Raw genomic sequence first — 12,266 nt, forward strand, 5'->3', positions numbered from 1 at the left:
ATATATACACACACATATATACATATATATATTTTTGTTGTTGTTGTGACAGGGTCTTGCTCTACTGCCTAGGCTTGAGTGCAGTGGCATGAAGACAGCTCACTGCACTCTCAAACTCGTGGGCTCAAGGGATCCTCCAACCTCAGTGTCTCAAGTAGCTGAGACTACAAGTTCATGCCACCACATCTCACTTTTTTTTTTTTTTTTGAGACAGAGTCTCGCTCTGTAGCCCAGGCTGGAGTGCAGTGGCCGGATCTCAGCTCACTGCAAGCTCCGCCTCCCGGGTTTACACCATTCTCCTGCCTCAGCTTCCTGAGTAGCTGGGACTACAGGTGCCCGCCACCTCACCCGGCTAGTTTTTTGTATTTTTTAGTAGAGACGGGGTTTCACCGTGTCAGCCAGGATGGTCTCGATCTCCTGACCTCATGATCCGCCTGCCTCGGCCTCCAAAAGGGCTGGGATTACAGGTGTGAGCCACCGCGCCCGGTCCACACCTGGCTAATTTTTAAAAAAAAAATTTCTGTAAACACAGAGTCTCATTATGTTGCATAGGCTGGTCTCAAACTCCTGGACTTAAGTTATTCACCTGTCTTGGCCTCCCAAAGTGCTGGAATTAACAGGAGTGAGCCATTGTGCCTGAAGTCTTTTCATTTAAAAAAAGAAATCCCAGGCCAGGAGCGGTGGCTCATGCCTGTAATCCCAGCACTTTGGGAGGCCGAGGTCGGGGGATCAAGAGGTCAGGAGTTCAAGACCAGCCTGGCTAAGACAGTGAAATCTTTCCATCTCTACTGAAGATACAAAAATTAGCTGAGTGTAGTGGCATGCGCCTGTAATCCCAGCTACTCAGGAGGCTGAGACAGGAGAATCGCTTGAACTCGGGAGGCAAAGGAAGGCAGCAGTGAGCCAAGACCATGCCACTGCATTCTAGCCTGGGTGACAGAGCAAGACTCCCATCTCAAGTAAAAAAAAAAAAAAAAAAAAGAAAGAAATCCTTTATCCCAGTGTCATAAAAATATTCTCTTATACATTCTTCTATCATTTAATTGTTTGACTTTTTACTTTTAGGTCTTTAATCATCTTGGACTTCATCTTTGTATGAGGAAGGGATCTACTTTCTTCTCTATATATTATATATTTAATGATCAATACATTTCATGTATTATACCATCCATCTTGCTCTTGACTTCTAATGTTAACATTACCATGTACAAGGTCTCTTTCTAAACTATCTTGTTCCATTTGTCTTTTTGTTTTAATTACTGTGGCTTTGCAACATTTTATTATTTGGTAGAATGAGTCTGTCCTCTGCTCTTCCATCTTGGCTAGTCATGGACTTTTATTCTTTCTCATAGATTTTATAGTTTTTCCCATCTCCCAAAATATTCTACTGGGATTTTAAAGGAAAATTATATTGAATTTTTGATTCAACTAGGAGAATTGCAATCTTTACACTGTTAAATTTTCAAACCTATGAACACGGTTCTCTTCTATTTATATATCCTTTATGAAAAATTTCAAATATTCCCCATTTCTAACATTTTTGGTTAGGTTACTTCCTTTATACTTTATCATTTTTGTGGTCATTATAAACAGTATCTTATTTTCTATTACATTTAATAGGTGTTTATTGCTGGCACCTAAAAACACAATTTTAATAAATTAGTCATACCTGGCAACCTTACTGAATTATTAGTTCTATTAATTTTTCTATTAACTCCCTGTGGCTTTATTGTATAAAAATCACTTCATTTTCCATAACAGTTTAATTCCCTCTCTTCAAATCTTTACACCTATCTCTCTTCTTTTCTGAGACAGGGTCTCACTGTTGCCCAGACTGGAGTGTAGTGGCATGACCATGGCTCACTTACAGCTTCAACCTCCTGGACTTAAGCAATCCTTCTGCCTCACCCTCCCGAATAGGTGGGACTACTATCTGCCACCACAGCTGGCTACTTTTAAAAAAATTATTTTCTAGAGACGTGGTCTCACTATATTGCCCAGGCTAGTCTCAAACTCCTAGACTCAAGCAATCCTCCTGCCTCGGCCTCCTAAGGTGCGGGATTATGGGGATGAGCCACCATGCCCAGTTCCATTTTCTTACTGTACTGTCTGGAACCACATATGTATGGGAGCTTGTTTATGGTGGAAGTATAATCAGATGTCAGTGGGGGAAAAGACTGATTACTTAATAATTAATTTACTGGTGTTGGAAACATTGGCTTATTACATACAGGGTGGGAATCAGTATCCTTGTGTTATTCATAGCTTTAAAGGGAACCCATAATGTTTACTATAGAGAGCCTTTAAGAGCTTTAATCATACATGGATGCTTAACTTCACCAATGTTTTTTTCTGGTATTAACTTTGTAAGGGATAAAAACAAGTGTCAGACTGTGAAGACATCTGTGATATGTTACTAATAAAAGTATAACACCTCAACAGACAGGAAATTTAATAAAGTAGGAAAAGGATATGAATAAGCAATTCACAGAAGGGAAAATATTATTTATGGTTATGAGAGGATTCCAAACTTTATTAGTAATCAGAATAAAGCAAAAGAATGATATGAGATACTACCACTTTACATCCATCATAGTGGCAAAAGTTAAAAATATCACATGGTATCAAATATTGGTAGTGTTGTGAGGGAAGCAGGGAAAATAATGGTAGAAGTATAAACTTTCTTCTCTATGTATATCCAGTGTATCCAAATATTTCTGGGAATAAGCCCCCAAAGAAACTCTCATATGGGTTCACACAGAGGCATTTACAAAGGTGTTCCTCCTATCATTCCATGTCAGATTAAAAACCTTGAAAACATATGAAAAGTCCACTGATAGGAGATACATAAAATACATTTGTGTGATAGCTATCAAATGGCCATTAAAAGGAATGAACTAGTTATGAGAAAGAACATAAAGATAATATAGAGTAGTTATAACATGACATAAGTCTAAGAGGGTGCCTCAATCAGTCAAAACGCAACTTAAGCCTACATCAATAGATGTATACTGTTTAGCTTAAGGAAAGGCTGATTTGATGATAGCATTTAGTGAGTTCTCTGTATTATGAGTGCATTTAAGACACACTACTGAGAAAAAATACAATGTAATGTGTTAAGTGCTATAGCATAGGTATCACTAAGAATTAAAGAAAAAAATAAAACTGGAATATCCACCTTAGCCACCGCTGGTTAAAAATGTTTCCAAGGATAAAGTCACATTTAAGTTAAGTTTGAAGGATAAATAAGAACCAGATTGAGGGTAAGAGCTGGGTAAGAAGGGGGAATTCTAGGTAGAAGAGATAGCATTGGTAAAGGTAGAGGGACAAGAAAGATCACCAAGTATAAGGAGAGCAGCAACTATAGTCTGTACAAAGGGTCCATGCTGAGAAGTGGTAAGAGATGAGAATGGAGAGGTCGAGAGTGACTCGATGACAAATGTATGCATATATGTCACCCTGAGAAATTTCAATTTTATCCTGTGGGCAAAGGGGAGTTGCTGAAAGTTTTTAGGCAGGGAAGCAACATACTCAGATTTGTATTTTAGGGGAAAAAAAGTCACTCAGCCAGCAGATATAAGGTGAACCGAAACAACAAAGACGAAAAGAAGGGAGACTACAAGACACTATTGATGCAACTTAGATGAAAAATGACAAATACTTGAACTAAGAAGGAGAGGAAAAATGTGTTTTAAGAGTGACTACCAGGTTTTTCAAATAAGTAAACAGATGGTTGGGACAATGGCTAAAACAGGAAACACAGGAAGGTAATTGCAAACTCTAAAGCCTTGCTTCAAGTGTGGTCCAGTACCAGCAGCACTGGCATTGCTTAGAAGCTGTTAGAAATGAGGAATTTCAGGCGCTGTACTAGTCCTATTAATTCAGTACCTGCATTTAACAAAATCCCCAAGTAGTTCATATACACACTAAAATACAAGAAGAACTGCTCTAAAGTCTCAAACAATTATACGAGGCATTCACTAAACACTCAAAAGTTGTTGGGAAAAACAGGGATTATACTTAACTTAGGGAAGCTGCAAAGAATAAACCAAGGACTACTGGGCAAAACCTAATAGATTCAACAAAGGAAACAATTTTCTCAGAACCAAAGCTGTTCAGCAGACAGTTGGCTACATTATGATATCTGTTACTAGCAAATGTAGGGTGATCACTTGTTGATAAAACGGTTTAGGTATTCAAAAAGAAAACATTTAGGTGTTGCTGCAAACAAATGAACATACAAAGTTGACATTAATGAATTTAAAAATGGTACCTATACAAGGCTTGTTTCTTAGTCCCTGAGCCTTCTGAGATTTTGGAGGGACTGGGAATTGAGGGATACTTCTATTGCACACAGGTGCTGCCAAAGGCATATGAAGAACCTAGAAGAGAAAAAGTCATTAATTACACTAAGCTTGAAAAGCATCAATGCACCATTTTCAGTTCATAAATCTTACCTGCCGAGGAGTAGTAGAAAAGTTATTTCCATTCTGTCCAACCACAGATACTGGGATCATCCCTACCATTCCCTGGAGTACAGGCTGGACTGGAGAGGCAATTATTATGGCAGATCCTAAAAAAACAGTTACTGTTAAAATAAGATTTCCTCTCAAATGCTTTGGCACAAAACAAACAAATGTTTGGCACAAATTAATTACTGTTTTGAAATAAATTCTATCAACAATCCCTCTTCCTTACAATCCACTCTCCAAAAACAAAACAAAACAAAACACAAAACTGAAACAGTTTTAGGAAAAACAGCAAGGCTAACAAATCAAGAAAAAGTCAATCCAAATATTAAGGTGGTCTTATGTTATTCAGTCAGTGAACCACGTTGATCAAGCATATGACTCTACAGCCAAGACATATTACAATCATATCTGGATTCCTCTAGAAATAATGAAACTAGTTAGAAAATGAGTGGTGAATGTTTCAAGTCTGAATCTTATACCAGAAAATTAGAAACCCAACTGAATATTTATAGCCAGGACTACGCTCATAACCCCAACCTATTACATATCTCAATGGTATTGATCAAAAGGAGGTAAGGTAAGCACATAACTGGACAAAATTATGGAAGGAAAATTACAATGTCTATATGGTCCTTAGAAGTCAACAACATAGTCTGTGGCTACCGTAATTTAGTCCTGTCCCATAAACAAACTTTTGCCTAATACATTACTGTCAGGTTGATCCCCTCATTTTCATGCAACCCACTATGGTCTCTCTATGCTTGTACTGCTTCTCTTTATAACTCATAGGTTTTATAAGTTATAAAAACTTCCTTGCTTTAACTCCAAATCCTACCTTCATTCTTTAAGCTTTAGCTCAAGCCCCACATTCTCTACTAATTCCGACCTCTCCTTTATGTAATTTGTAATGGCACTTAAAACAGACCCGTTAGGTTTAATACTAATTGTTGATATTTAATGAAATTTTATTGTATGTCTATAATGTTACAAAAAGGGAAAGGAGGGAAGCTTGGGAACCAACACATAAGGAAATGTAAATAAATGTGCCATAAGCGCTATCACTGAGGAACATACAACAAAAAATTATCAATATGACAGGCATATCAATCACTAACTACATATAACACAGCAGGCAATAAATGCCACAAGAGCCCCTACGAATAAAGGATTTTTTTTTTTTTTTTTTTGAGACAGAGTCTTACTCTGTTGCCCAGGCTGAAGTACAGCGGTTTGGTCTTGGCTCACTGCAATCTCTGCCTCCCAGCTTCAAGCGATTCTTCTGTCTCAGCCTCCCAAGTAGCTGGGATTACAGGTGCCCACCACCATGCCCAGCTAATTTTTATATTTTTAGTAGATACAGGGTTTCACTATGTTGGCCAGGCTGGTCTCGAACTCCTGACCTCAGGTGATCTGCCCACCTCGGCCTCCCAAAGTGCTGGGATTATGGGCATGAGCCACTGCGCCCAGCCATAAACAAAGGATTTTAAAGACAGAGATCAATTCTAGAAGGTGAAAGGCAGTGAAAAATTAAGATTTTATAAAGGAAGAAATTCAAGTTTTGTTTATTTTGAGACAGAGTCTTACTCTTGTTGCCCAGGCTGAAGTGCAATGGCATGATCTTGGCTCACTGAAACCTGTTTCCTGGGTTCACCTAGGTTCAAGAGATTCTCCTGCCTCAGCCTCCCGAGTAGTTGGGATTACAGGCGCCTGCCACCAGACCTGGCTCATTTTTTAGTATTTTTAGTAGAAATGGGGTTTTACTATGTTGGTGAGGCTGGTCTCAAACTCCTGACCTCAGGTGATCGCCCCACCTCGGCCTCCCAAAGTGCTGGGATTACAGGCGTGAGCCACTACACCACGCCGAAATTCAAGTTTTTCTGGAAAGTTTCTCCAAATAGATAAGTTCCCTGAAGACCATGACTATAAGAGCTATTTTTAAAAACCCCCCACAACACTGGGTTTTATACAGCTATGTGAAGAATTAGTCTGTCTTTTCTGTTTCTTGTAACTTACTAGCACATAGATTGAGAAGTATTTGTGAACAGAAAAAAGGAAAAAACCCACTAAAACCCACAGCTTACTAGATTAAGAAAAAAAAGTTTGAATTAGCTAGCATAAAGAAGCAGCATAACCACAAATTTCAGAATCTTTTCTCATACCATCTACCCATGAGTTATTACTTCCTAGTCAATAACAACACATACAAAAGAAATTAAGATCCCAACCCAGAGAAATGAATTTCAACTATGTTATTAAAGTTACCTTGCGAAAAGTTTGGTGACACAGCTTGGTTGACAGCAAAAACACTGTTTGACCTTGGTGGTGTCTGTAACTGAGGTGGCAGAGGTTGGGCAGTCATAGGGGCAGAATTTCCAGGCAACACCACTACATTAGACTGACTCACAGATGTTCCTAAAGCTGTTGGATCAGTCACACAGGTAGCTATCAGAATGTTATTTGAATTGCCAAAAGTTGTGCTTGTGGTCGGCATCAACTGTATATATCCTCCATCCTTGGAAACACATGGTGTAACATTTGCTGAAAAAGCAATGCCATCTTCATTCTGAGTGTTGTTTACTGCAGAGTCTTCAGATTTGAATGCTAAAAGACTCTGTTCCATTGAGGCTGAATCCCCTACTTCAGCATATACAACAGCACCTACAGTTTCTTCTGAAGACAGGCATTTAACTAATTCTGCATTTTTAGCAGGTGATTTAGTAGGAGAAGACAAGATTATAGTTGGCAGGTTTTCTCCATTAATACTAGAAACAGCACTGGTAAGTTCAGTATCTGAGGAAACAAATGGATCATCACTAATGATAACTTTGAGAGAGACGATATTTGATGCATCTATCTCTGCTGAGTTGTTGCTAGAAGGTTTATCATCAGTATTTTGGGACTCAGGGTGAGAATCTCCCACTGAAGAACACACAGATTCTGGAGGAAGAGAGTGACTGTTTTCTATAGGAGTGCCTTCTGGAGGCATCACTGCAACTTTCTCACAGTTATCATTTCCACCTAAAGACAGAAAAATAGTATTCTCTTCTTTTACAGAAGATGAAGGCTCTTGTGACTTCTCAGACTTGGATGGCTGAGCTTCATTTTCTGTATGATTTAACTCAGCAGATGTTGAATCATTAGACGGTTGTTTAGCAGAAGAGAGCGAATCTCGAAGATGAATTTCTACTTGTTGTTCAGATACATTTACATGTGAACTTTCAACAGACACAGGTAGTATTTCACTTTGAAGACAAGAATTATCTTGGCAGTTCGACAGCTGTGACATAACTGGTTCTAACACATTAATTTCTATTTTACTCTTGTGAATTTCACTAGAATCTGGTGACTTGGAACCATGAAAAGTAGTTTTAAGTTTTACTGTATCATTAGAATTTTCACAAAATTGACTTTTTTTAGATGGCTTTCCAGTTAATGAAGTATCTTGGGATAAAAGTTGAGAACTTTTCCCAGAGAGAATTAAGTTTTCATTGTTAGCTTCACAACCAAGTGAAACAAATGAAGCTATTGGTATATCAGGCTGATCAGGCTGTAATTGAGATTCACTTGGTACATTTGAAGACAAAGAGTTCTTTTCAATCTCTATAGTCATTTCAGTTTCAGTGGACATCTGATTGGTGTATAATTCAGCACAATGTGGATTACATGCAGCATTAGAATTCCCTCTTTGGTTAAAGTCATTCAAATTAGGCACAGACTCAAAGGTAATGTCAATGTCACATTTCTGTTCAGTGGGTACAGCTGTTTTAAAGGCCTTTTTCTGTATGCTGGAGCTTATTTGGGAAAAATTTTCCTGGTCTTCCTGTCTAAGCACATCATGGTTGTTGCTATTCTTCAAAGCATTTAATGGGTCGTCATTCTGATAGGATGTACAAAATGGTGGCTGACCAGACTGACCATCTGCAAAATATCAGGCAGGTAGGCAGACAAGGTAAATATGTGCAGCTTCTATGGTAGTCATCTTTGCTATAAAACTTATTTTGCCAAGGAAATAACTCATCTTTGCACACCAGTAAGTGGAAGTCTGATATGCTGTGCTTCTCATTAACTGAGTATCAAAACATTTACAGGTACTTTCTAGTGACTGATGACTTTTTACACAAGTGTCAATCTGTTTTCTAAGCTTCTTGGAAGACAGATGACACAAAGAAGGAAAAAGTAAAGAGGTTTAAAAAAATCTAGTATTTCGATAGGTAAAAAACATACTGGCTCCAAACATGAAATTTTGAAACACTTAACTTTTCAACTTCTAACATTTCTTCTGACCTTACTTTATCTACTGCCTTGGCCTCCCAAAGTGTTGGGATCACAGACATAAGCCACCACACCTGACTTATCTGACATATTCTTAAAGGTGAGATGGGGCCAAGTACATTTTGCATGATTGACACTCGATCTCATTGTGTACTCTTTAACATTAAACATATATTTACTGAAGACCAACCATGCTTTGTTACTGGGATACAAAGATGAATGATCCAATCTCTAATCTTGGAGAGGGTTAGTCAAGGAACCAACTATAGAAGAGAAAGTCATATAAGAAAGCATGGTAAAAACTGTAACAGCATAGGAACAAAACGCACCATGAGAAAGCAGTATAAAGGAGGCACTGTATGAGATCTTAAAAAATAACGAGAGTATGATATGAGTAAGAGGAAAGAGTATTTCCGTTTTTTCTTTTGAGACAGAGTCTCGCCCTGTCGCCCAGGCCAGAGTGCAGTGGTACCATTCTCAGCTCACTGCAGCCTCTGCCTCTCGGGTTCATGTGATTCTCCTGCCTCAGCCTCTTGAGTAGCTGGGATCACAGGCGCACGCCACTACACCTGGCTAATTTTTATATTTTTAGTAGAGACGGGGTTTCACCATATTGGCTAGGCTGGTCCTGAATTCCTGACCTTAAGTAATCTGTCCTTCTTGGCCTCCCAAAGTGCTGGGATTACAGGCATGAGCCACCGTGCCCGGCCTGGAAAAAGTGTTTCAGAAAACAATACAGCATTCACAATTTAGGCCAGAAAACATTAACTTGAATCAGTATGAAAAATGCTTTTTAAAAAACCAGAAAATTTATGTCAACTAGCATATACAGCAGTCTCCCATTATCTGCAGTTTTGCTTCATGTGGTTTCAGTTACCTACAGTCAACCACAGTCTAAAAAGAGATGAGTACAGTACAGTAAGATATTGAGGAAGACTACATTCACATAACTTTTATTATAATATACTGTTATAACTGTCCCATTTTATTATTGTTAATTTCTTATTGTGCCTAATTTTAAATTAAACTTTACCATAGGTATGCCTGAATCGGAAAAAAACAGTAAATACTGATAGGTTTTGGTACCACCCAATTCAGGCACCCGCTGTGGGGCTTGGAATATATCCCCCACAGATAAGGGGGGACTACTCTAATTCTATTAAATGTGACACTTGCTGTTGAGTACAGAGCACATCGGAATCCTTATTGTGGGGAAAACAGTGGAAATTGTATACAGGCCACATAAATTCAGGATAAGCAGTTCCTCAGTGAAGTAGGAAGACTTTCTCAGAAAACAGAATTTCAAGTTTCACTTTGTACAGGGTAGAACACAACCTTTTAGACATAATATATACTGCAAAAACACAACCCACTATAATTCAGGCTAAGAAGAAATGGAGAACTGGACTTGATTGTTGGCAGAGGAATTAAAGGAGACACGTAGTCTGAGATTCTTGAAGGACAGGATGTGAATGAACATTGGAAGCCATCAGATTTTTTAGTGGTGGGAGCAGTGATAACATTTAAAAACAGGTGAGCAGAAAAGATGTGCCTTAATAAAAATAAATGTTACAGACTTTTGAGCAACTGAACAACATTAATACTAAATTGCACGTGTCAAGAATAGACTGAATTATAAAGGAATGAGGTTAAGTGTGGTGGCTCACACCTGTAATGCTACCTCTGCTTCCCAAAGTGTTCGGAGGATCGTTTGAGGCTGCATGCAGTGAGCTATGATTGTGCCACTGCACTCCAGCTTGGATGACAAGAGGGAGACCTTATCTCAAGAAACAAAAACACACCAACAAAAAAAGCTTACAGTTAAAGAATGAATACCCTAAATTTTCTTTTTAATCAAACTACCAAAGATTTATAATTGTTTTTAACGGAGAGAAAAATACAAAAATGATTTGTAACAATCTGAACAACTTCTACTTCCAAATTAGTATTTTCTGCCTTTGAATTTTGAGACGAATATTAAGATTTGGATTGATGACATTAACAAAACCAAATTCTTACCAGATTCTTCTGTTTCAAAAGAACCTTTAACTGCTAGATTAGTTTCATCTGCTAAGACTATACTGGGATTGGATTCCATAGGTTGACTGGAAATACTTTGTGATATATTTTTATTATTCTTTGTTTTACCTGTTAAAAAGGGAATAGGCAAATAATTAAATGACCAAAACAAAAAATAAACATCAATCAATACAGCTTGTGGGTGATTAAGCAAATGTTAAACTTTGATTTAGGGTTTTATTAAAAAATGCTGCTTTTAATATCATTTACAAGTACAAAGATTTTTACACCAAATAGGTGTTTCTTAAACTTTAGCCCAGTAATTTGCATTTTCTAACGAGTTCTCAGATAATGTTGAGATTGTTGGTTTGGGGGACTATACTTTGAGAACTACTGCACTAAATCATAAGATTGAGGACAATGGCCAGTTTTTTGCATTCCCTTTGTACCATTCAATTGTGTTTAGTACATTTGTATAGTGGTCAACATCAACACATTCCCTGTTGGCTGGCAAAAATGCCACAAAAATAAAAAACAAAACTACTCTCCACTTTAATAGCTGAAGTTTCTCAGGTAAAAACAAACAAAACAACAAAAACTCCTTTAACATATCCATATGTCTGATGAAATGAAAACAAGAACTTTTTTAGATACTCTGGGGAATGCTGATTCACTCCAGTTAAGTTACCAAAGAAACTGGAGAAGCCTTTTTTTCTGTCTTGAAATAGTCTCCTTACCATAGTCAAAGAGATCAAAGAGTGCCTGAAATGCTGGGTCTGATTCTGTCTGTTCCAATATGTCCTGTATAGCTTCTTCAGACATGTGAATTTCACTCTGCAAGAAAGGAGTAGGGTGAAGGCATGATTCTAACTGAATTTATATATATTTACATACTGTATGTATATATGAAACAAGGTCTCACTCTTTTGCCCAGGCTGGAGTGTAGTGGTACAGTGGTATAGTCACTGTAGCTCACTATAATCTGAAATTCCTGGGCTCAACTGATGCTCCTGCCTCAGCCTCTTGAGTAGCTGGGACTACAGGTGCACCATTATGCCCAGCTTATTTTATTTTATTTTATTTTTGGTAGAGATGGGGTTGCTACATTGCCCAGGCTAGTCCTGAACTCTTGGGCTCAAGTGATCTTCTCGCCTCAGCCTCCCAGAGCACTCGGATTATAGACGTGGGCCACTGTGCCCAGTTTGAATAATATGATTTAATATCAGCAAAATAATTAGCAGACACTTGACTATTTTTGACTTTTTATGTAGTAGCATTCCCCCCACTCCAAGACAATTTCCAATGATATGCTCATTTAAAACAAATTAAAACAAAACTAGATAGAAGGTGACTGGTTTCCTAATCCTACTTCTTAGAGGTAAGAACTTTGGTGAATATATTCCTAAACATTAAAATGATATAAAATGAATATATGTATATAAATGGAAATAATATTATACTATAAAGTTTTTTTTTTTTTTTGAGACAGGGTGTCACTCTGTC

At 37.9% G+C, this 12,266-nt stretch overlaps 1 protein-coding gene across 3 annotated transcripts in view; it reads right to left on the minus strand.

The window, feature by feature from the left end:
* LOC111540103 (protein NPAT) overlaps positions 1-12,266 on the minus strand; it is a 62,691-nt gene that overhangs the window by 8,562 nt on the left and 41,863 nt on the right. For all 3 annotated transcript variants that reach the window (XM_023208183.2, XM_023208181.2, XM_023208182.1), the window contains exons 11-15: positions 11,501-11,597; positions 10,764-10,892; positions 6,735-8,390; positions 4,458-4,573; positions 4,274-4,382 (exon numbers count right to left, since the gene is read on the minus strand). In XM_023208183.2, coding sequence (XP_023063951.1) covers positions 4,274-4,382; positions 4,458-4,573; positions 6,735-8,390; positions 10,764-10,892; positions 11,501-11,597 — 2,107 coding nt within the window. The remainder of the gene's footprint in view (positions 1-4,273; positions 4,383-4,457; positions 4,574-6,734; positions 8,391-10,763; positions 10,893-11,500; positions 11,598-12,266) is intronic.

This window comes from Piliocolobus tephrosceles, chromosome 13 (assembly GCF_002776525.5).
Source record: "Piliocolobus tephrosceles isolate RC106 chromosome 13, ASM277652v3, whole genome shotgun sequence".
NCBI lineage: Eukaryota > Metazoa > Chordata > Mammalia > Primates > Cercopithecidae > Piliocolobus > Piliocolobus tephrosceles.